Below are 24190 nucleotides of genomic sequence, written 5' to 3'. Positions count from 1 at the left end.
AACAAAAAAATGTAAATATTAATTTATTCATAAATCATAAACCCATTACTTAACATAACATTTTAAATTAAAAAATATATTTTCAAAAAATTAGTGAGAAGAGCATTTACATTTTGCAAATCTCTTTAATACCTGTATTAACCAGTTGGATTCGCATTCATATCTAATTCTGCATTCTAATCTTCATTCAGTGTGTTGCAAGCTTCATTCTTAAGTATGGACAGACAACCAAGGTCAAAAGCTTTGACAAAAGGAAAAATTTTAGAATTACAAAAATACTTGTAAATCATATATGTGATAATGGTCTATTGTCCAGGACACATAAAGAACTCTTACAAGTCAACAACAAAAAGACAAACAACCTAGTTTTAAAAATGAGCAGAAGACTTGAATAAACATGTTTCCAAAGATACACAAATGGCCAATAAACACATGAACAGAGTCTCAATATATCATTATTCACTAGTGAAATGCAAATCAAAACCAGAAGGAGATACTCACTAGGATGGCTATTAAAAAACAAACAAAACCCAAACGTGGAAAATAAGGGTTGGGAAGGACATGGAGAAACGGGAGCCCTCATACTGTGGCTGCAGGAATGTAAAAGGCCCCAACCACCGTGGAAAACAATCTGGCAGCTCCTCCGCGCACTCAGTGCAGAAGGGCTGCGCGACTCAGCAAGTCCACTCCTCCCGACGTACCCGTTTCATTCTGTGCTGCCCGCTCTCATTTACCAAACTCTTCCCGCCTGTGTTTTCCATGGCAGAACCACGCCAGAAAACTCAGGCCTCCCCTGACACCTGCCTTCTCCCCACCAGGCCTGGTCAGCTTTAACCTGATACAGCTTAGTGGTGACCGGTGACACACACCGTCACAGCGGGAACCGCCTGCCCGGCCGGAAGCAGCTTCCGAAACGCAGATCTGGTCGGTTCGCCCTCCTGCTGAAAACCCTGCAACACACTGTCGTTGTCCTTCGGATAAAGACGAAAACCTTAGCGCGGCCTCTAAGAGCCTGCACGGCCCCGGGCGCTGCTCGCCCTTCGCACCGCTCCGACCAGTCGGGCCACCACGTCCTCGCTGACCGCCCCGCAGCGCCGCCACCACCTTCAATTCCTGTATTTAAACCTTCGGATCTCACCCCAAACACCGTTCCTTAAGGAACCTTTCCGGCCCCGCACATCAGGTCAGGAGCCTTTGTCAGTCGGGTCGGTGACCCTCCCAGCTCCGCTCCGCACCCGGCGCACGTCCGGGCACTCAGCGCAGGTGCACGTCTCGCTCCCGGGCCTCCGTGGCCGCCGCATCCCGTGCCCGCCCGCGGTAGATGCCGAGACCGTCGTCACGACGACAAGCACGAGCGAATGTGCACCGTCCCCGAGGGACATCACTGCACCTGAACGCCGGCCCCAAACTTAGCGCTACACGCGCTTTGCGCGGCCCACGTCCGCCCGGCGCCTGCGCAGCGAGGCCGGGCGACCGGCTGGGAACCGCACGTAGAGGGAGCAGACCGGCGGAACGCGCACCGCCAAGGCCACGCAACCAAGGCGCAAACCCCGCGGGCCCGCGGCCCCCCACCCGTCCGCCTGCCTCTCCGGGACCCCGGACAAGCCCTCGAAGGCCTCCTTCCCACCGCGTGGCCCTCAGCTCTCGCCCCCGGGACCCGCAACTGGGCTTCGCTGCCACGTCCCTCTCAAGACCCCGGCTCCCACCCTCGCCCGACCGCGGGCCGCACCTGGGAGCCGCACTTCCACCTTCGCCGCTGCCGCCGCAACACGTGAAACGGACGACCGCGGCGGCGGCCGCAGACAACGACGGCTGCCCGCGTGCAGCCGCTAGGCCCTTCGGGTAACGGCCGCCAGCGGCCCGCCCACTGCTGACGGGGCGCTCCCATTGGTCAGTGCGAACAGGGACGGTGCCGTGATTGGCCTGGCGTTCAGGCGCGAAAGCGGGAACGACGGCCGCTGCGACTGTGCCCTGGCCGTCAGTTCTGGGCGGTGGGCTGGCCCCGCGGAGCCTCTCAGAGGAGCTTTTCTGTTCTGCAGCCCAAGACCCTCGTCTGGACCGCGCGGCTGTGCGAATCCCCGAATGAAAAGGCTGCGTGGCCACTGCCCAAACTGACCCCTGGTTTGGGCCCAGCACCCGCCGGTGTCCGCCCGCCTGGCTGCCTGCCTTGTTTCCATCAAGTGCCCCTTCCTGGTGTCTACCATGCCGTGTCCTCAGACAGTCCGTTAAATATCGTTAGAAGGGCCAGGGCTAGGGCGAGGCATTTATTTGCCTCAGGCGCAAAATTATGGGGGCACCAAAAAACTCAGTAATCAGGATAAATATTTTAATGCATTCGTTTAAAAAGTCAAAGTAATGAAAAATCCAAGATGAACAAAATGTCCAAATCAGAACTCCTATTTTTTCCTTCTGCCTCAGGCTTTAACATGGTTCCATAAGGCACTGTTATCCTGTCTTTAAAATGCACGTGTTTTGGGCGGCCGGTCTTCTCAGTGGTTGGAGCGCGGTGCTCATGACACCAAGGTCACCGATCTATTCCCACACCTGCGCCCTCCACAACTAGATTGAAAGCAACGACTTGACATGCAGCTGATGGGTCCTGGAAAAACACACTTCCCCCAATAAAAATTTTCATGTACATGCTTTTATCGCATTTTTTTTATTTTTGCTTAAATCATTGTTTTAAAAATATTTTAACATTAAAGTCACATGTGTTTAACGTAGAAAATGCAGCAAAATGTAAAGAAAATAGAAATCCCCTACCACCCTACTTCACACAGAGCCTCACTCTGGATGTTTTGGGGGAACCTTGTAGAGAGACATGACTGGGATCTTCCATGCCCTTTGTTTATTTACCTCTCATTCAGGAGCTGGTAACACTTACTCCACAAACACCTGTTGAGGTCTGCTAGGTCTCATCTCAGGAAAGGAAGCTGCTGCAGCATGAGGAACTCAGAAAGCTGAGGCGAGACAAGGTATAACGGCCAGGACAGGTTTATCATACCCAGGAATCTCTTTGTTAGAAGCAGATGTCTCTTCTGTACTGTGACTTTAAAAGTATATTTAATATTTTTGTTTTTACCCTAAACATTTAGCGTGTGTGTGTTTCCATGATTTTACAAAGAATGACTGTGCATTTTCTGGGGGATGACCTTTCTGGACTTTATAGCGATTCACTAAATACAGATTCAAGAACTGGGGCTGCCGCAGTCTGATTCCAAAAAGGAGTACAGAAATACAGACAATAAACCTGTAAATAATAAGTAAATAACATTTCAGATCATGAAAAAGATGAAACAAGGTCATGGAATACAGTGAGTTAGTGTTAAGTATGATCAGGATTGATAAAAAAATACAGTGAATGTTTACATTTTTAAAAATTTATTACAGTAAAAGACATAGTCATTAATCCCACTCAAAATACTCCCCCTCACTTCAAACACACTTATCCCATCGTTCTTGCCACTTTCTGAAGATATCCTGGAAGTCCTCTTTCGTGAGTGTCTTTAGTTGTGCTGTCATGGCTGCCTTGATGTCCTGAATCATTTTAACTTTGGGAAAGGGCCCAAAGTCACATGATGCCAGACCCCCATTGAGAACCAGTGCTCAGCCCTGAATTAGAAGATTGGGAGAAGAAAAGGGTGGTAGAAAACCTGGACCAGGATGCCTGTTATGTGTCTCCTACAAATTGTTTTAATTTTTAGAAACCGAAGGGCATTTAGGACACAGAGCAACTCACTTAGAAGACATCGTGAATGGACGTTCAGAATTGAAATGTTATTTTCCATTATGTCTTAGATTTCCTATTCTAATAGTCCAAAATGTAAACTAAAAAATCGAAAGTTACTGTTACTTTAGAACTTACATTACTATTTAGCAAATATGGATTTCTGCTTTGTGTGGCGCTGGGCTCTCGGGCCATACCTGATGAGTGCCTGCCCTGAGGAGGCTGTGGTCCTGAGGACCGGAAGGCCACACACAGCCACAAAAGAAGGCAGCGCAGAATGGGGTGAATTGACAGCATTAGCCGAGGGGGAGGGATGGGGGGGCGAGGGGAGGGAGGAAGGGCAGCCACTTGGAAATTTTCAAACTGGGGCACCAGCATTGGGTGTATTTCTCCAAAAGGCCCAGGTGGGAGGTGGCACACGTGAGCATGTGCCTGGATATCTGAAGACGACAGAGCTGCTATCTACTGACCCGCCTGGTTCCCTGTACCTGCAGCCACAGGTAGGGAACACCTGATCCCCTCTGACGTGGCAGATACTTGGGGATTTAGAGGACCCCAGCTCAGTGGTGGGGGTTCTGCCCTATTCCCAAGAGCCTCCAAGACTAGATTCCCACCCAGCTCCCAATGTCTCAGGGACTAGAGAGTTGTCCCCAGGCCCCAGGCCCACATTGCTACCACACCCCTAGATACCACTGCCTGTCAACTGGCTGGCGTGTACCTTTCCCCTCTCTGCCAGAAGAGCTTTTGCACCCCATTCCCAACCTCCCATCGACATTTGACAATGTCTGGAGATATTTCTATTTGTCACAATGTTGGGGAGGGGGCTCCACTGGCATCTAGTGGGTAGAGGCCAGGGAAGCTGCTGGATATCCTAAGACGCACAGGACGGCCACCCAGCAACGAAAAACAATCTGGCCCACGACATTGGTAGCATGAGGCTGAGAAATGCTGGGATGAAAAAAGCCAGCGACAAATTCCCAACAGCTACATCTGCAGGGAAAGTTTTATTCTATAAAATAAATAGAAAGATGGTGTTCTAGCTTCCCCGGGATTAGGAAGGGTGTGTAACACAGACTTGCTGTTTCTGTAAGGATTGGTGTGAAAGGTAGAGACGGAAGGTTTGACTTCCTCAGAGACACACATCTGGGAAAGAAATGCCATCTTCCCAGCGCTGGCGAGACACGTGAGTGGTGACTTTGCAGGCCTCCGCTTCCCAGCTGTGAGACGTCCAGCCAGTTCGCTTCGCTGGGCTCCGGTTTCCTCATCTGCAGAATGGATTTAACGAGAGCACCTACCTCTCAGTGTTCTCAGATGATCAATGAGTGAAAAGATCTAAGAGTCTGACCTCCAGGCAGGTCTGAGTACTACGCACGTGTTAGCTATTATTGGTGTTATTTGTAAGCGATAGGGACGTTTTACTGGTTAAACACGTTTGTATTAAGATGTGTGGAAGGAGCCTTAGGCTAAGACAAGGAAGGAGACATCTCTCCTTTGCTGACTGGCCCAGTGCTGTCAGAAGAGGGGGCTGAAGGGACACTGCAGGAAGCGGGGACTCCCCCTTCCTCAATCCTTCCTCCTGTCCACTGGGCACGTGAGGCGGGCAATGTGGTGGTGCCCACCCCCAGGAGCGTGTGCTCCCAGTCCTGGCCCATGGTTTCCTGCCTGCTGGCATCAGCCCCTGGCACCAGCCCCTGGCACCCTGGCACTTGTCTGCTCCCCCAGTGGGCTGCAGACCCAACCCTTCCCATCAGGTCTCCATCCCAGTTTGTCCCTTCCTTGGGTACTTGCCCTCAGCTCTAGGATGTTCTTTAGCGTTTTCTTTTGTTCTTAGCAGTTAATCCCCTATGATAGGACTTCCTACCTTACATAACACTTCCCTGTTCCAATTACTGGGTGGCTTCCGCTGTTGGGCGGGACCCTGGCGAATCCACTGTGTTCTTAAAACACTTCAAACTCATTCAGTAGAATTTCCAACATAGAAATCTTTTGACACCAATCATTGTAAGATTTTCTCTGACAAATCTTAAACACAAAAACCACATTGCCGTAGAGAGCTGCCCCTTTCACGATCAATGCAGAGCAAGTTTCTGCGTAAAAATGCAGCAGCGTATCGTGTGGGCACTGATGTGATTGGATGGTTCAATCTACGGAATACTCAGACAGCAGCAACAGATCTGAACTGGACAACGTCCTCGGCACCAGGAGACACGACTTCTCTCGCACCTAAGGAAATGGAGCCGTGTGTATCCCAGACCCAGACAATACTGGGGGACGGACCTCGTGACCTCTAGCACTACACAGGCGGCATTTTCGTAATGTTATACACCCAATTCACGTCCCCTACACAGCATTCCCACGTGTGATCACTATGTATAGTTCTGGCTGACACTCCCTTGGATTGTGCTTGCTCATATCCTGAAAAGTTGGCTTACTTAAACAGCCTTATTTGAAACACGACATATGCAAAGAGTAACAGAATCGGCAAGTAGCCAAACTTTCCCTAATTTCGTCCTTGAAGGTATCATAATTGTTTCTACTTTGATCTGTGACTTCTTCAGTTCACTTTTTATTCTAAGAGTGCTGATTCTCATAGCACACTATTCTTATTCACCGTGAATATACCTTTATTTTAAACAGGGGGAAAAAATGAATTGACTTGATACGCTTAAAAAATAAAAAGATGACCCCAAACACACAGAACAATTCACATGAAATAGTTCAATACAGATCTTCTTTCTCGATTGGAGGGAAAAAAAAGACACATCGCTGAGGTCTTTCCACCTCTCATTTTTTAATTTTTCTAATAGTACATTCTTTAAAAGAAGTTAACAACTTCAATTCCAAAAGTAAGGATTAAATAATGCAAATGAAAAGCTGTCATTTTTCAGGAAGCTATTGCCTAATTCCCTGGGAAAAAGTATTCTTATGACTGAACGGATGCAAAAATCCCTTAGAAAAGCTTCATTTGTTGCCTGTAAAGAGTCTTCTTAAGGCCACTTTTACTTCTGGACCGTCCCCTTGTTTCTAGTGAGAGTTCTGCTTGGTAATGGCTTGTGGTTCCACAGTGTTTTGTGTGTGAAAAGCGCAGACAAAGAGATACTACTGAAGTCGCTCAAATTGTAGGTTCTGCCACGAGAGGCAGTCCTATCACTGTAACATTTCCCCTTATTTTCAGCAAGACACAGGAAAAGAAAACTCAAGTCCCACTTTAATCTTTACTCGATGACCATTTAAACGGCATTCAGAGGCCCAGTGTGCTTATCAGATGGCCTGCAGGTTCTGGGTGGCACCCAGCCCGGGTTGGGGTCTGCAGACAGAGGCGTCCGGAGGCCATGGGGACGCACGCGGAGCCCGGTGGTCGCTGGGAGTTCTCTCAGAAGCAGGGGAAGAGCAGCTCCCAGACAGCAGCCTAGAAAGCCTGCAAAATGATGCTCTCCACAACCAGCCAGGCGCCGTGCGCAGCTGGCGCTTACTGCTGGGACAAGAGCGCACTCCGGTTTGCTTTCATTTTTTCCAGACGCTTCACTAAGTGGCCGTTGCTCACCTCCAGCTCCTCGGTTCTGTCCAGTGCAGAGCGAAGCTGGAACAAGGAGGAAAGGCAGCTTTGAGGAACCGGCTTTCTCCAAACGTAACAGGATTGCCAAGATTTCAGTCCTACCGAAAATGACAGTTATCACCTGCACCCACTGAGGTCCGAGACATACGTACTTACACATGTGTGAATACATATACTTCTCAATTTAAAAAGGCCCAAAAGTCTGCCCTCATGAGTAATCTTCCTCCTCTGAAACCACCAGACCCCAGACAGGGCGCAGGCCTAGGGATCCTGCTGGGGCCACAGAAGGTAAGTGAGGCCAACACACAAACAAGAGCTGAGCCCAGAGCAGCTGGCGGAGGTGGGCCCCACAGCCCACGCAGCCAGGACCAAAGGTGCTACAGCCAGAAGCCACAGCAGGAATGCGTGAGGCCAAGAGCCTCATGCCCGGGGGGGCCAGGATGACAGAGCCCGGAGTCAGAAAGGAAGCCACATCCGCAGGGAGCTGCCTGGACGGGCAGGCACCAGGCCGGTGCCCTAGGGTGGGGGTATGACAGCCATGCAGTTGTGGAGACACCATCACAACAGAGCCTGTGGCTATTTCTGGTCCCAAACCCTCAAGAAGGGTGCTTGGGGTCCTGGGACAGGCCAAAGCCCACTGCCCTACCCCTCACCAGCAGACGCAGAGGCAGAAGCTGAAGCAAGCCCTCTTTGCAGGAAACTTCCCCAAGTCAGGCCTGCAGTATTCCTACAAATTAAAGTCAAACACAAGAGCACAAAACACCAAACACATGAAGGGACAAACCACTGGCGTCAGCAGAAGCAACAAACCACGAAATTAGACTCCCAAAGACTGAGCATGGAAAAGAGAACTGCTGTGCGGGAAATCTTGAAAGAAATAGGATACAATTAAGAAAGAGAGCAGGCATGACCATACAGCCAGAAACCATCAGGAATGAACACACTTTAAAAAACACAGAAGGAGGTAAACTGGGTGATCCAGGCAAAAACTATACATTATGCAACAGAGAGAGGTGAGAGATGGAAACAAGAAAAGGCAGGCAGTTAATGGGTAAACGTGGAGGTGGCGACGAGACGGTCTGATGGTCTCCGACTGGAGTCCCCAAGGAAAAGTGGAGAGACCAGGAAGGAGGAATGACCAGGGGGAAGACCATGGCTGAAAATTTTCCAAAGTTGATTTAGAGAAAACCCTTCACAGATCCAAGCAACACATCCCAAGCAGGACAAACAACAATAAACCCACATGTCACACGTCAGAGTGAAATTGTAGTAAATCAAAGACAATCACTAAAATCTCCTCATTGGCTGAACGCTGAGCTCGTGTGACGTCAGCACGGCCTTTGGGCTTTGGTCCGGTGGGGACGGCGTGTAAGCCAGTGGCAGATTTCCCCGCGGTAAATCCTCTTTCTGCTCTCCCCGCTAGATCACTCATTCTTTTCCCAGAAATAGCCTAGAACATTTACCTCTCTTTGGAGTTTCCTTTTTTCAGCCTTCAGTTCATCTTCTATTTTTTCTGCATTTTCAGCAGCTGATTTGTAACGTGATACTTGACTCTCTAACCTTATTACCTAAAAGGAAGGAACAACCATATGTATAAACCGATTGACTTGTTTTCTTTCTCCGGTTGCTTTACTATACTTGGGATCAAAGGGTGTACTTTGATAAAACGGGAGAAAACACCATGCGAAGAATTATGATCTAGGCTTTTGACTATTGTATAGGTTCTAGCCAAGCGAGCTATTTGCTCCTATTTTTGAGCCAGCTGGTACTGACCCCTACTAGAAACTTCTTTCCTCTCTGAGCCTAGTCCAAAAACATGGTTCCCATACTGCTGACGCCCGTGCCACCATCTCCCCCTATGTGGGATGATTGTGCCAGAAAACGGGCTGGTCCGAGGAGAACGGTGCTGGAAAGGCACAGGCCGCACCCGGGACCCCAGCTCCCATCTACTCTCTCCCAGTGTGGGGTGGGGAAGCAGGAGAGGGAGGAAGCAGGCAAGGCTCTCAGACAGGAGCAAGCGAAGGAGGCTTGGGGGTGGTACTCCACAGCCAGAGCTGGGGAGAAAGGCAGAGCGGCCAAGGCCGGCTGGAGACGTCCGTTCTGCTGAGACAAAGGCGGGCTTCATAAAACCCATCACTTTCCGGGTGTGCTGGTCTCACTTTTGTTTCTGTAAAAATTCCAGAAAGTTCCAGCCATGCGTACCCACAGTGGAGGAGGAAAGAGCACCTGTTTTTATTTCTCCCTTTGGTTAGGACACAATTTGCCCAGCATGTCAGAGGCATGAGTGCCCCAAATCTAGGAACCAGAGTGAGCTGTCCTGGCTGGGAGACAGGAGGACGGAAACCCCGGCGACACGGAGGTCCCCACAAGAAGCGCTTCTTAATTAAGTTAATTTTAAATATCATTTTTAAAAACGAAAAATTTTAAGAGTCCTTGGCCACATTACTTTCTACAACTAACCACTGTCTGTAAAGGATCAGCATTGCTTGTACAACCCAAATCCTAGTAATGATGTTTCTTTCCCTGTGCTCTCTCTTTGTAGGACATAAATTGAGGACCTTTTGTGGTTCTGCAAATCTCTGCTTCTTTTTGTCCTCAGCCTGTCGGGGGCGAGTCCTAGCAACTAAAACTGCAGTTAGTCACCCGCTTAGCTGACCACTGTTGCTTAAAAGTGTGCACGTACATTTTGTTCTAATGCAGTGATCTCTTGCTCCGATTTTGCGAGTTTAAATTTGAGGTCGCTGATCTGTCTGTTGGCATCCCCTGAAGGTTGAAAGAGAAGGAAAATCTGTTAAGCTCTGGGGCTTTTAAAATGTTAAAAACAAGAGTTACCGGGAACCAAGCCCTTACTTGGTGAACAGCTTGTAAATCTGTAAGTCCTGGCCTGTGGTCCCCTCCCCCCACCCCAGCTGCCTGAGCTGGATAGGAGAGGGGCTCTCTCTCCATAAACCTGGGCTGGGAAAGTGTCCAGGTGAGAGAGAGCACCTGTGGGCGGAGAGGACCAAGAAATGGTGGGGTAGGGGAAACGGGGGAGAGAGACTGGATGTAATTTTATCCCCTCAAGCCTCTTTCCAGTTTCCTGGAGTAGAAAAATACCTTCTGGTTTTCCCATACAATCCGCATGTCAAAAGACGGCTACATCCAGCACAGTAAATGTGCTTTCCCGCAGCTCGTCACATGGTGGCATCTCGGTGCTCGATTTGGGGCACCTGCTCTGTGTCTCAGGCTCAGACACACACACACACACACATCCTTGCTCTGCACACCTGCCCAGCCTGCTCTGTGCCACAGAGAAACATCTCTGCGCTTCTGTACTCAAGGGCGTCGGGGGGAAAACCAGGCATCCCTTGCCACCATAGCTTTTCTCCTCCCGCACTAGGACATTGAAAATCGTGCACGTCAAAGATACTCCCACACAAGGCTGGACATTTACTTTGTAGATCCATCACGTGCACGTCTGTCCCATTTTCTAAGACAGTGTCTTCAGGGCGCAGAGTATCCACCTTGCCGTTCTTCTGTCTTTCTTCCAGCTGCCCTTTGAGTTTCTTAACCTGAAAATACCCACCGAGAAAGGATGTTAATCTCTCTCTGCTAAACGAGTCCAAAGGGAGTTAGGGGTGGGTGTCACATAATTAAGCATGAGAGAAATGGAGGAAAAGGAGACAGGGAGTCTCTCCCCTTTAAGAAAGGGACCAACACAAATAAATACATAAACTAACTCCCGCCAGTTAGCATTCTGCTCAGAACATAACAGTATCATGGTTGAAAATGGAATTCTATTTACAGTATCAGGCATGAATTATTTTGTAACTGGGTGAAAAGTTATTTCTCAGGTTGAAACTCCACTGTAATTCAGGAGGAGATTGTACATAAAACAGTGGAAATGTTGGTCTGAGAGTTAGCAATTCAGGGCGCTATTAACCTCTGCTTTATTCACCAAGGAGCCTGAACGGCCACCTGGAGCCTTGGAGAGACAGAAGTACTGGAGTCCCCAACAGAACCTGCTTGAGCTGCAGGCTTGTCACCTGCAGGGCGGTGGCCTCTAGGTAGCTTTCCTCTATGAGAGAGGCAGGTATGGTTGGACTGGTAGTTAACAGCCTCAACTGTAGAATTTTCTGGTGTGTATTAGGGAGTTTCCCAGCCCTTGTCCTGTGAACCTCCAATTTCTGCAGACTTGGTGGCAGTCCCCCCATCCAGATACACGCAGAGTGGGGCCCCAGGCACACACAAGATGCACGCTGCTTTAAGAAAACAAGTACAGAACTGCCGTGGATACATCTTAAAAGATCACAGGAACATCCAGAGATGCTTCCTATCATATTTAGTGCTCACACCATTTTGAGAAAAATCAACGGAGTTGTAAAACGTAAGGCAGACACCTTTGATTAGGCTTATGCGGGAAAAGGAGAGAGAGTAGTTCCTTAGAAAGGGACTGTGGAATGATTTGATACCTATCCTGCATACAGAAAAGACCGAATAGGACAGACCAAATAGGGCAGCTGTTTAGTGCTGCTTGAGGCAGAGGAGAGCCATGAAGGTAAACCATGGTTAAAACAACTTTGATCAGCGATAAAGAAATACCTGCCGGAAAGGGCTGCACATCACTGAGATTACAAATGGACTTTTATGGACCAGAAGTAGGAGAAGTGGTGTCTAGAACGGCTCAATCATGCTCTTGCCACTCAATGGTTACTTGAGGCCTTGTACGTAAATATGAATTCTCAGCAGCCATTCATGTGAGTGCACTCAATTCAGTTCCATGGCCTTGAGTCTCTGAGACCTCTCCCCTCTGAACCTCCAAGACTTCGGATGCTCCACAGTTATTTTCAGGCATGAAGCCTGTTAGGGGTTCTGACGAAGCAAGAAGGAAGGGTGGGAAGGGTCATGGTTTCAGGTGCCCCATTCGAGAACTCATAAAATCACAAAGATTGTTACCTGTTCCAGTAAGCATTCTCGTTCATCAACAAGCTTTTTCAACCTAATATCTAAAGAAATCAGAAAGACAAGGTTTAGGGGCGTCTGTGGGCTGCACCTTTTAGCAGACCGCTAAACTGAAGGCTGAGGCTTCAGGTTAGTGAAACTGATGATGAAGGGATTATACACGTACCACAGTGAATGAGGCCACACACAGGACGGGGGAGAGTTCAGCCACAGAAGGGTGAGTTGGGTCAACCTCCCACAACATGCTTGTCTCGTCAGGGGCACGTCCGGCTGCATGCAAACAGGCTAATCTTCTATTTTGGGTTAGCATGCAAGAGCTCTAGGGCCAAACCACACTGCAACACAAGATCTCACAGGCTTCATGGTTTAACATCATTAGCAAGGAATAGACACACCCAGAATCACCGTGAAACACCACCGGCATTTCCATCAGCCTGGGCTTTCCGAGTTTACCTCCCAGAGCCTTTCTTTCATTGTTCTCATAGACTCACCGATACCAGTGTTGACTGTACGTTTACAAATCAGTCTGCTGACAGCACATCTGCTAACCCACTTGTCAAATGCGTTTATTCTTTGAGGGAGACTGTAGTAGTAGTTTAGGTTCCTGTCATTCCTCGCACCCCAGATATGTCAGGATGCCGATGCACCAGCATCGAGAGATCTCCCTAAACCCCTCCCTGAAAGGGGGCTGAGGAATGCAACCTTCAGAGCACAGGGGGGACACCACCTGTACTTAAACGGGGAAAATGCCCGTTTATGGGAAAATCAGGATGACGTGATGGTGACAGGGATGCCCCAGGGTGCTGCGCCCTCGCTCGGTGCCAGGCACTGTTCCGGCCGCTTACACCATCGGTCTCCTTCACCCCACGAAGCCCTGTGGGTGGACACTGTCCTTCTGTCCCTCTGCGGACCGAGGCCCAGCACAGTGAGGCAGCCCAGCCTCAGGCCCCACTGCTTACGACTTCACTGTCTTTCCAGATCTAAACTCAGACCTCTGGGCTGGACTGGACACCTGGCCCGAGGCTCATATTCCCACAGGACAGCACTCTCACCGGCACAGCTCTGGGTGAGCCATGTGAAATGGAAAAACTCCTATGAAAAGCAGCTTGTTTTCATTTAAAAAATCACGTACCCACACTCTAATCCAAGGTCCACGCTTTCCCTAATCGTTTTTTCCAAACACCCTAAGTTGATATTTGAAAGCCATCATAACATAAAACCAGAAAATGTTAAGCACAAGATAAATTCATGATTCTTTTGCCTTCCATTTTAATTTACATACAAGTCAGTTCTAACATTTTTTCCTTTCCATAAACCCACCCAATGCTGAAACAAAATTTTTTTGTAGTTATAAACCCAACTCTTTTACTCAATATCACTTTTCATTTTATCTTATATATTTTACATTCCCATATACAAAACCAATATATCAGAAAGTGGTCTTGAAGCTCATATATGTATTGTACAATTTTGTTATCTTTTTTCTATTAGAAGACTTCAAATACCCTACATAGTGAGTAAAAAAATAAATGTTACAATGTAATAACAGTGCTAGCAAAAAAAATGAAAATTAAGGATAACCTGACCTTTAGTCTGATGGTGAGAATATGAAAAATAGAGAAGTGGAACTTTTAAGGAAGATAAATTTTAAAGCAGAATTCAAGATGATTAAAATGAAATAGTTTTAATAGAAATAAGAAAGAAGCAAAATTATTTGATATGAAGAAAATGAGTGCTGCTTTTTTTATAGCTTTAAAAATCAAGACTAATTTGCTGCGTGAATGAATCTGTATCACTAATATACTTACTGTTAACCCTTAACAAGAGTATTGCAAGCCTATCATTACCCTGTGATTAAGCAGTAGCACTGCTCATCATTGGTTTATAACATCTCATTTATAAATAGACACGAACTATCCATTTAAAGAACAGTTACTGCAGCTTTTGGAAACAAGACATCAAAGAATGTAAAGTCACAATGTCTCAAATTTAGGGTTTTCTTTTATACTGGGAAGATAAAATGAGGTGGCTATTAACTATATTTTAGTAACATTGCTAAAGGATTACGTTTTCTAAAAATCTGGATTTTGTATATTAAATTCCAACAAAATTTTCGGTATGTATTTCAGAGGCCTGGGAAGTGAGAAACGGATAGCAAAGTCCTTCTAGGCAGCCCCTGGGGCAGCGGAACAAGCACTGGGTTCTCTGTCATTTGGTCTGTCATTCTTTTGGCCTCTCGTCACCTCGCTCGCCCAGGGTTATAGCACCGTCAAGCACAAGCAAGAGCCAGTCACCAAATACTCACTCTTTTTAGTGCTGTACTGGGATCTGGTCCTCTCCACAAAAAAGGCAGATACCAACACGATTTTCAGAGCTCAAAATGAGGCACAGTGCGGGTACGTAGCTGGCTGATAATATAGTATCAGGAAAACCATTTTCATTCTCTGGGCCAGTATCAGCCATCACGAGCCTCAGGCCGCCTTGCCTACAGCACCGAGGAGAGCCATCTCCTGCCGTGTTTGCAAAGAGGGGGATGGAAATCTCTCAAGAAACCCACGAAGTGTGGTTCTCTCTCCTCTTCCCTCACTACACTGCCTTGGTTTGCTTATCATTCAGTGTCCCTCCTCCCCGGGGCGGCCTCCTGCGCCAGGACAGCACCTCCTTCCCGCAAAAGGCATAACAACAGTCAGGATGCGAAAGACGATTCTCTTTCTGTATCCAGGGCGCAAGAGGACTGTACCAATGGGAACTGTCTACATCAGCCCGCTGGCTTCCGTTCAGCTCAATAGCTGAAGCCATTCAATCGCGAAAAATCTGTCAAGTCTTTGATGTAAGAGGGGCACTGGGTGGGGTGCAAGGGCTTTTCTCCTGTAAAGTTCTCCCTACGCATGACCATCACGCGGCACAAGCACACACGCTGAACGTAACACACACACAACACCCCTTTCTTTCCTTCCAGAGCCTGGACGTTTGGAACGAATCTGACTGTGGCATCTCCTTGTTTTGTTGGTCCTGGTGGCATGCTGCACAGGGTGGTCGGTCTCCTAGGACAGGAGTCTATCGACAGAAAACAGGAACCCCAAACTGTCTAAACCCTCAGAAGGAGCATTCCAGGGTTCTAGTGGCAGTGGAAAGGATATGCCCAGGTCATCAGGTTTTCCGTTCCCTGGAAGGAAATACTAAACATTATAGAAAAGTAGTCAATATCTCATTTCTAAAAACTCCTTTAAAACCTCTACTGCTTCCCAACCTACCTACATTCTAACATAACAACCTAGAATTCAAAGTCTCAGTTGCCCTCCTCTGTTCTCTACACATACCCATAATGACGCGTAATCATATGTATTGTACTAAGGAAGATTTACGTTCTACATGCAGCGGCCACGTTCTGGTTTGGGGCTGAGAAGTATCCCGGCTTTTTGGCTGAAGGTACCAGTGACCAGCATTTTCCCCTGCTCTTCACTGGTATCACAGTGAAACCTCAGCGGTCTGGCCTCCTCTGGGCCTTTGCTTGACAGGTAACCTTTGGATTCTTTTCTGAGTCAGTCTTTTGACACTGAAATCTTCGCAGATGGCCTCACGCACATCTCTGCCTTCCTAAGCTTAATATACCTGAGGTAACCATTTCTTGATCATTGAAGGTCCGTAACTGTGAACCTTTATCACTGTGCTGGGCTATGATGTCATATCACCCTGTTACAATGAAGACTTTTAGATTATCCAGAAATAGTTTGGCTGGTCAGAATCCTTTCTCCTTCTCTGCTCACTGCCTGCTTCGGAGCTGTCCCTTCCCTGTAGAAGCTGGGTGCTATCTGCTTGTTCACTGGCACAGTGCCTTCCATTTGCGAAGTGATCAACAACATTTACTAATGAAACAAAACGAGTGGATAAGGGAGACGGCTGGCTGGCTGGCTGGAGCGATGTGAAGCATATTATTATGGCTCCCAGTGTGCTGCTGAATAACATGGGAAAGAAAGGAAAGAACTTAAAATGGTTTGCTGATCTCACCACTTAGTGAGTTTGGCCCCGGAGGCCTTTACAAGGAAGAAGGAGGGCTGTTTCCCAGCATGCATTGCAGTGTGACTACAGCTTTGCCCAAGGTAGAGACATCTGCTAGAACCTTTTAAATTCTTTGCAGCCCTTGGACTTGACTCTCTCACAGGCCCTATGTTTTCCTATTTACATGGCACAAGTGGGCAGGACTGTCAGCCCCATTACCCTCCACTTCAGGACACTTACGCAGAAACAGTCAGTGTTGATTTGCCGTTTTGATCATCTGAACATTCTAAGTCCTGGCAGGTGTAAGCAGAGCGATCAGATGGGGGTCTCTCTCAAGTGGGGCCCCTCCTCAGAACCACAGACCCAGGACATGCTGTGGAGGAGATCTCCAAACCCTCCCGGGATGGCCCGACGCCAGCCCCTGACCAGATGCCGGGAGAGTTCTGGCAGCACCGACAAAGGGCTTTAGGTGTGAGTCCCTCACCGAACCCCAACAGGGATCAGGAACACGGAAGGAAGTTACTACCTTAAAGGTGACACCGTCAGAACTCAAGTTGCCCAAAGAGTGGAATCACAGGCTTGTAAAACCAGAAAATGTGTTTATTTCAGTTACATGGTTAACACGTTTGCCCCACATTTTATTGAGGTTTTGGTCTTGTTTGCATTCAGTGATGTCTTGTAACAGTAAAAATAATTCATATAATTTCATGAGGTGTTGACAGCATTCAAAAGGTACATTCCCTTGTGATTTTCATATTTTACAATTATTTTTTAACTTTACAATTATTTTTTCAAATGCTTCTTTGTATAGAAAATATGTATATTGGTCAGGAAGACCAAAGTGAGAATTTTCCAATAAGAATATACTGAGACACAACAAATGAAAACGTTTACACCAAAATACCAAAACTGATTTAACTATTTAAGATGTCCTGTTAGAGTCTATTCAGCAGTCTGCACGACGACAGTATTTTTTTGTGTTGCTCTTTTGACTCACAATTAGACAAAGAGAAGTAATTGTAAGGTTAAAAAAAATAAATTTTAGAAATGACCCTCCCCACCCAAATACTACCCAGGAAATGCAATTTCAACATACTTCTCTTCCAGAAAAAAAAAAAAAAATTAAAAAAAAAAAATCTTTGTATAAAATGACTTTGGTATCTAATCAGCATGAAGTCAAAATCTCCTACAAAATAAATGCAGGGCTCATCAATAATGAGATCGAAAGTGTTGGCTGAGATAAAATACTTCTATGAGGTAAAGGGTGTGAGATCTCCTAGTGCTTTAAGGGGTGTGGTGTCCCTAAGAGGATGAAATACACGGTCCTAAGGTGCAAATCTTATCACTCGGTGACGCAGGTGTGGTTTGGCCGTTGGTCTCCTTTTTAAACAAGAGACCACTTTGGTCTCTCTTTAAAACAAGGTTATAATGTACATATCAAAATTAAATTTTAAAAAAGTACAGTTATTTGAATGAGAAATTATTTTAAATATCAATTATACCCAAAATGTGCAAATCTCAGAATGCTATTTGGTCATTTCAAGGAGATGCTGATATACTTGGTCAAGAACGTCCATATTCACATCAGCCTAAGAAAAATGTTAACTATGTTTGATTTGAAGCAGAAATAGAAACAGTGCGCATTACGCTTTGATATGACTGGCATGCTCTCAGTTAGAACCTACACTGATAACACGTGTCTGTCTTTCTTAGTTGGGTGATAACCTTAATATAAAGCTACAAGTAACAGTCTGCAACTTAAAGCAGTAGTGCTGGTGACTGATTGTCATGCGGTGCGGCTGTGTGGATCCAGAACACTTCAGGGATCTCAGTGGGGGGCTAGCCGAGTCTCACAAGGGGACTTCCTGCATTGGCCGAGGCCCCTCTAACTCCGCCTGAGCTCATGACAAGGCGCAGTCTTCTTTGCTTTTGTCCTTCCCGTCTCTGCCTCTTGTCTCTTCTTTGCTCTCGAAATTGAAGTCTCCCAAGTCTCCTGCCGGTGCCAAGTCATCATTTTCTAGACTAACGCTACCTAAACCCTTCCTGGCTCGCTCACTTGGGTATTCTGACGTCACACAGCCCTCTGCACCTTCTGTGTGACAGGCGTCGCCGGTGTCCATCGAGGGCCTTGCGTTTCCGAGCTGGGCCCTGCCAGACGCCTTGTCAGCGCCTGGCTCTGGGGAACTGCCTGGAGCAGCGCCCTCTCCTGCAGCACCGTCTTTTCTAACACCCTCGTCTAACCCATCACCACCAGCACCAGTGCCTGGTGCTTGAACTGCAGCGCCCTCCAAAGGCAACGGTTCTCCTTCAGCGAGGACCGCCCCTGCCTTAGTGCTGACGCCATCGTTTGCTTGGTCAAGTGTGCCATCCAACTCCAGGTGCGGACTCTCTGGACAATCGATGTTTTCACTGCTCCCTGCTACAATGTCCTGTTGAGGATGTTTAGGTACCTCGTGTTGTGTTTCTTCCCCTGATTTGTTGTCTATAGATTTTACCGGCTCCTCCTCAACTTCACTGCCATCCGGGTTCTGAAACGTTAAGTCTTTTTCAACATCTGTAAGGGTCTCTACAGGTGCCGGTGGCTTCTTCTTCTTGTTTTTCCTTTTCTTGTTTTTCGTCTTCTTCTGTGGGGAATCCAGTGCTTCTCCCTGTTGGTCTTTCTTTTCTGCACTGGGTTCTTTCCTACATAGGGGCTCAGCTTGGGCCTCTACCATCCTTGGCCCTGCTACTTCCTGAGCACTGCCTTTGGCTGCTGCACAAAAAGGAATCGTTGGGACCTCTGTCTGCACGGGTGTCTCATCCCTTAATTCTCTTCCTTCCTCCTCTTCTTCGTTGTTCTCCCCACCGACTCCTGTGCTCTGAACTGGGGCTTCCCTGGGCTCAGCTACCTCCTGCTTGGTGAGCTCGTGCTCTAAACCATGTCCTGTGCTGGGGTCCGACTCTTTGGGGACACCTACCGTGCATGTCTCATCATGCTTCACTGTGGCACTGCTATGCTTCGGAGGACTTGAGGCCCCTATGACCACGTGCTCCCTCACTCCACTTAGCTCTGCCTCCGCCATGCCCTGGGAGGGGTTCCCACTTGGCCCCCCAGTATCTGTGCTACTCACCCTCTCGACTTCAGATATTGGCAAAGGAGTGGATTCCTCGTGTGGTTTCGTGCTAAGCTCTCCCAAATTGGTTTTAAAATCTTGCTTTTCTTGTTCTTGTCCTTCTGCAGATTCTCCACCTTGGTTTTTGATATCCAAGGCGTTACAAGGGCCCTGCCCCATCTCACTATCTGAGTGGCCCAAACGTGAAGCCCCAGCCCTACCATCTGCGGTGCTTGTGACCTCATTTGACCCAACCTGCTCTGTGTGTTCAAGGAAGGACGTGCTGGCTAGAACGTGGCTTTCCACCTGCTCCCCATGTGTAGCATTTGCTACTGTTCCCAGGGCGGGGCCACTGTCTTCAGAGGTTTTCTGGTCCTCAGCCTTGTCGCCAGGACGGAACACCTCTGTGTCCACACAATCCTTTCCTGGGTCCTCTTTGTGCTGTTCTTGCTCGGTATTCGGCAAGATTTCTCTTTTCCCCACATTCTCCACAATTTCATTTTTCACCTCCACTTCATTGGCTCTTCCTAAAAGACCATTGAGAAAATGAAGGGACCCCATGATGTGGTGACCACTTAATACACATTATAATGTAAACACAAGTTCTCATTCCCACCCGGCCCCATTCCTAGAGAGACAGACTTATCAAAGAATCACCCAGAACAAGCCCTGGCCAGCTCTGTGCCACAAAGCAGCCACTGCATTTGCAAGTGTTCCATCAGCCAAGGCCGTGGCCACCACCTCGAAGGCAAGTGGCTGCCGGTGCCATCTTGCGTGAACCGATTCTCAAGGTGAAGTTAAATTTTAACAAATAGAAAGAGCTCTGGATCAGGCAGCCAAACAATCCAAAATGATGGATTCCAGAAGGACGAGAGGTTCGTGTGCCCATCCTCACTTCCAGTGCACATCTGGACAACTCGTACTTTTTCAGCTGTCAAACTGCACTGGGCATCACACAGCCCCCAAAGCGGCTTTCAAATGAATTTTAAAAGGAACATTCAGTTCATCTTAAGAAACTCAGCCTCAAGGTCAAGCTCAAGGAAGATACTTTTGCAACAACTCATATGAAGTCAAAAGAAATCCACCCTCGACCTAATCAGTATCTCCTGAGAAAGCAGCCCGTGCCCTAAATAACTTCACTCCTTTCCCTGAGGGACCGGGGAGTCCCAGCCGGAGGCCAATGCTTAAAATCAGGACAATCACTTAATTACTTAATGATTCATCAACTTAAGAATTATGGTAAAGAACATGTCCCTCTTTGGAATGAAGTTATATTTTGGATTCTTCAAACAAACAAAATCCCAGAATATAGGATGCGAAGCTGCTGAAAGTCACAGCTCGATAACTTTACAAGCCAGTGGTGTCCACGGTGGGTACACTTACCCCGGGGACACGGGGTAAAAGAAGGACTTCCGCTTAAGAGTTGGTTTTGTCGCATCTTTAAACATTTCTATGCGTGTGTGTGTTCTATAATGTACACTTTCTATTCATGAAACATTACACACATATAAATTAAAAATAAACACATCTGTTGGGAAGTTCCCACAATTCTTTACAGTGGCATGTGATCAAAACACATTTGGAGAGACCACTTACAAAACTGACATTTCCAGTTCTTTGTTTCACAACGGTTATAAAAAACTTACAAAATGTGTATTTGAGCAAGAGCTGCATGATCAAATTCCCAGCTGCTCAGGTAGCTAATATGAAGCTGTGATAGAAATTAATCAGGTTGTCTTCTTTTAGCAACTTTTAGACAATTGAAAGAGCTGTATTCCTTCAATAGTCATAAAGACACTGAGATACCCCTTGGGCAGCAAGTCCTGAGAGGCTGGGCCCACAGGTTTCTGCATTTCCATAAATAAAATGAAGTAAGACGAAAGCATCCAGATGGAAATTAAAATCACGGCCCATCCTTACTCTGGCTTCACTGTAAAAGCTGGGACAGACTGGTGACCAGTGACCAGTGTGACCTCATACGGGGCTGCAGCTTCTTCGGGCTGCACACCAGATTTTGGAGGTTTATCCCAGAGTAAATATTATGTCAAATATTAATCAGTGAATCTTTGCAGACAGTTGCAAATTGTATAGAATATTCCTACAATCTACTGGATTCCCCAATTTATATTTTTTCAGGAGGAAAAATGTGGCATACAAAGGAATATCACTTCTGACAAAGGGGCAGACATAGTCAGACTGTCGCTGGTAAGGGAAACCCTTCACACTGACCACACTCGCCACCCAGGGCTGTCTGTCCATCTCAAGTGGTACCTTGAGAATGGCAACCAAGACGTCCTGCCACAGCCCCAACCTGCTGCCCACAGGCACCTCGTGCCCTCAGAACGCTTCCTGGTGGGCAGGTTGTACACTGTTGCCTTGCAAACATGGTCAAGTCACTTCCTCTCCAGCCTCTGCTAGACTGAGCTTTTGACAATTCTGTAACAGAATAAGTTAAAAAGCCATACTTGGCGCATAGCTGAGGAAAACCAGATAGTACTATCAAAAATGTCACTTAGCTTGGAGGCTATTTTCCTTGCAGCACAATCTCACTTGGTAGCTTTGAGAAGCACAAGAAACGTATCCTTCAGCCATTTGTGGGGAGCACTGAGCAGAGATGCACGCCAGACAACACACGTGGGTGATCACATCGTTTGGCAAGGAAATGCCCATGAAGTGACAGGACAAATGGCATGCTGTGTGACTGTTAATTGATCAGTGATGATTACTCTAATTTTAATAATGCATGGGAGGTGAATCAATGCTGATTGGAAGGTGACAGGATCCAAAGGAAAACAAGGACTTACCTAGGGTCCCATCCCCGGTCGCCTTGAGGACATTCAACTCTTCTTTCGTCATCTTGGTAGGAGCCTGGAATCCAACATTATTCAGAGTGTCTGAAGTCTCTCCATTGGTAGCTATTTCTGAATTTAGGATTATTCCATGTTTCTGGGAACAAAAATAGGCTCACTGTAATAATCACTTAGTGACAATTAGATTCAAGTCTATTTTATTAATAATAGTTTAAAAAGAAATGATTTTTCTTGCAATAGAGGAAAATTCTACAGAGTCAAGAAGAGTTAGGCACCACCCTTGTGAATATTCTATCAACACACACACATCGGGGACGTCTCCTGCAAGGGCCCCTTCCTTCCTGCATGTCCCTGTCCATGTCCTCGTGTGTTGGTCACCAGGCACTTTTAACAGGCACCTTTATAACTGGAGGTGGTGGCCTGAGGCTGCCACAGAATGGAGCATCAAGCAACTCATTATAAAGTGACCTTGGCTTTTAGAACCCTGGTTGTAGGCTTTATAAAGAGACACAGAGATAAAGATGTACATATTCTGAGAGGAATGAACAAGACTTTATGTGAGAGCAGGACTTAAGAAGTGGCTACAACGTTTGGCATACTGAAAACAAATGTAACTCGTGCCCACTCCATAGCAGAAGGCTTGAAACAGCTGCACCACACAACTCCAGGGTCCCCCCTTAACCACAGATGACTGGCTCACTGTCCCTGCTACCCACAGCTCCGCCTCTTGCGCTTGGAGCAGTCCCCAACACTGCACCCACTGCCCTGGGGGGTGGCAGTCTCAGGAGTCTGAGCTTTAAGCTCTTCCTTCTGGCTCACTGCTCTGGCCTTGACCCCTGGATGTAAGTGGCTGACACTGATATGTCCACTGACTGCACAGGAATTTGCCCCTCCAGAGCTCGAAGCCTCATTGCTAACCATTGCTTTTTCACTCAGTGTCCAAGCAGCAGCCGAAGACCTTGACGCGGCCCAGACAGGACATGGGACTTTGCCACCAAGTCTGAGTAGCGTGAGCTTCACGCAGGCCACTGCTAAGCTAGAGACGTCCTTAAATTTGAGCCTTTAAGTATAAGAAACAAACACATTCTCTAACTTTGGGTAATGGCCTGGGGAAGTTATTAACGAGTATGAGAAAATCTTTAGATGTATATCAACACATTCTTGGAAATCAGAGTTGCTTCAAGCTCAGAGTTGCCTGTTGAACGGTGACAGGCCACGGGCAGACCCCGTGGAACCTGGATTTACTTTACCCGTTTCTTCGGTGTCAGTTAACCGAAGATTTCAATTCATGATCATAACTAAACTCAAGGACATAAAATTCATTAACACTAGTCCACACACACATTCGTTCTTGAGAATCCCAGCATTTGCTGCTGTCACCGGGACGGTTTTCTTTCGCATCCATTCTTTGGCTTCATACCTTTATTTCCTCTTTCAGCATGCCTACTTCTTCTCTAAGATCGTCTCGTTCCCTCCTGATGGAATCAAAGAACTCTTTCTGCCTCTCTAATGCCTGAGTGTGCAGCAGAGCAAAGAGAGAAGGTTCGTACAGGTAAGCAGAGGACTTCAGAAGCAGGATAAGGAGGGGCTTCTACTGTGAAAAACGCTGGCTGGCAAAGCACTGGACATAATACATGAAAGACACAAGCAAAACGCAAGCGAAAAGCTCTTCCCGTAGCTCATGCCAGCCCAGAAATGCTCCCTGAAAGACATGAACAACCCAAGGCACGAGCTATTTCCTTTGTATCAGTTTCTAGCGGGTTCACAGCCTCCTTAGAGAATGAACAGAAGTCATGTGCCCATTTAAATGAGGGGTAAGTAACGAATAGGAAGGAATGCTGAAGAACCCCCAGAGGCAACTATTTGAGGGATATACACTATTTTGCTATGTCAATTCCCGGCGTTTGTGGTCACAGACAAACACAGCGGTGCTACAGAAAACACCACACATGCCCATGCGTGCACACGCGCCCATGCACACCCAATCCTAAGTGTGGGAGAGCACGTCAGATGACGACCAGGGCAGCTTTACCACGTCAAAGCACTGATGAGCCCTCAGGCCTCT

The 24190-nt window shown here is 47.3% G+C and overlaps 2 protein-coding genes across 56 annotated transcripts in view; both read right to left on the bottom strand.

The window, feature by feature from the left end:
- The window catches only part of RBM44 (RNA binding motif protein 44), a 32803-nt gene extending 30210 nt beyond the window's left edge, over positions 1–2593 (bottom strand). For 2 of the 6 annotated variants that reach the window (XM_074315848.1, XM_074315855.1), the window contains exons 1-2: positions 1139–1686; positions 133–209 (exon numbers count right to left, since the gene is read on the bottom strand). The gene's annotated coding sequence lies outside the window, so the exon portion shown is untranslated. Of the gene's footprint in view, positions 1–132; positions 210–869; positions 1109–1138; positions 1688–1729 lie in introns of those variants that run through there. The other 4 variants (XM_074315849.1, XM_074315852.1, XM_074315853.1 and 1 more) reach the window with 4 other exon arrangements.
- A 3908-nt stretch (positions 2594–6501) lies between these two features.
- LRRFIP1 (LRR binding FLII interacting protein 1) overlaps positions 6502–24190 on the bottom strand; it is an 83340-nt gene continuing 65651 nt past the window's right edge. For 29 of the 50 annotated variants that reach the window (XM_074315673.1, XM_019740882.2, XM_019740885.2 and 26 more), the window contains 3 exons: positions 23546–23638; positions 22120–22261; positions 16803–19842 (listed from right to left, as the gene is read on the bottom strand). In XM_074315673.1, the coding sequence (XP_074171774.1) occupies positions 18125–19842; positions 22120–22261; positions 23546–23638 (1953 nt within the window). In that variant the 3' untranslated portion in view covers positions 16803–18124. Of the gene's footprint in view, positions 7382–8746; positions 8852–9966; positions 10047–10716; positions 10835–12218; positions 12269–16802; positions 19843–22119; positions 22262–23545; positions 23639–24190 lie in introns of those variants that run through there. The other 21 variants (XM_019740907.2, XM_074315786.1, XM_074315793.1 and 18 more) reach the window with 4 other exon arrangements.

This window comes from Rhinolophus sinicus, linkage group LG01 (assembly GCF_036562045.2).
Source record: "Rhinolophus sinicus isolate RSC01 linkage group LG01, ASM3656204v1, whole genome shotgun sequence".
NCBI lineage: Eukaryota > Metazoa > Chordata > Mammalia > Chiroptera > Rhinolophidae > Rhinolophus > Rhinolophus sinicus.
This window is presented reverse-complemented; position numbering and strand designations above follow the sequence as displayed.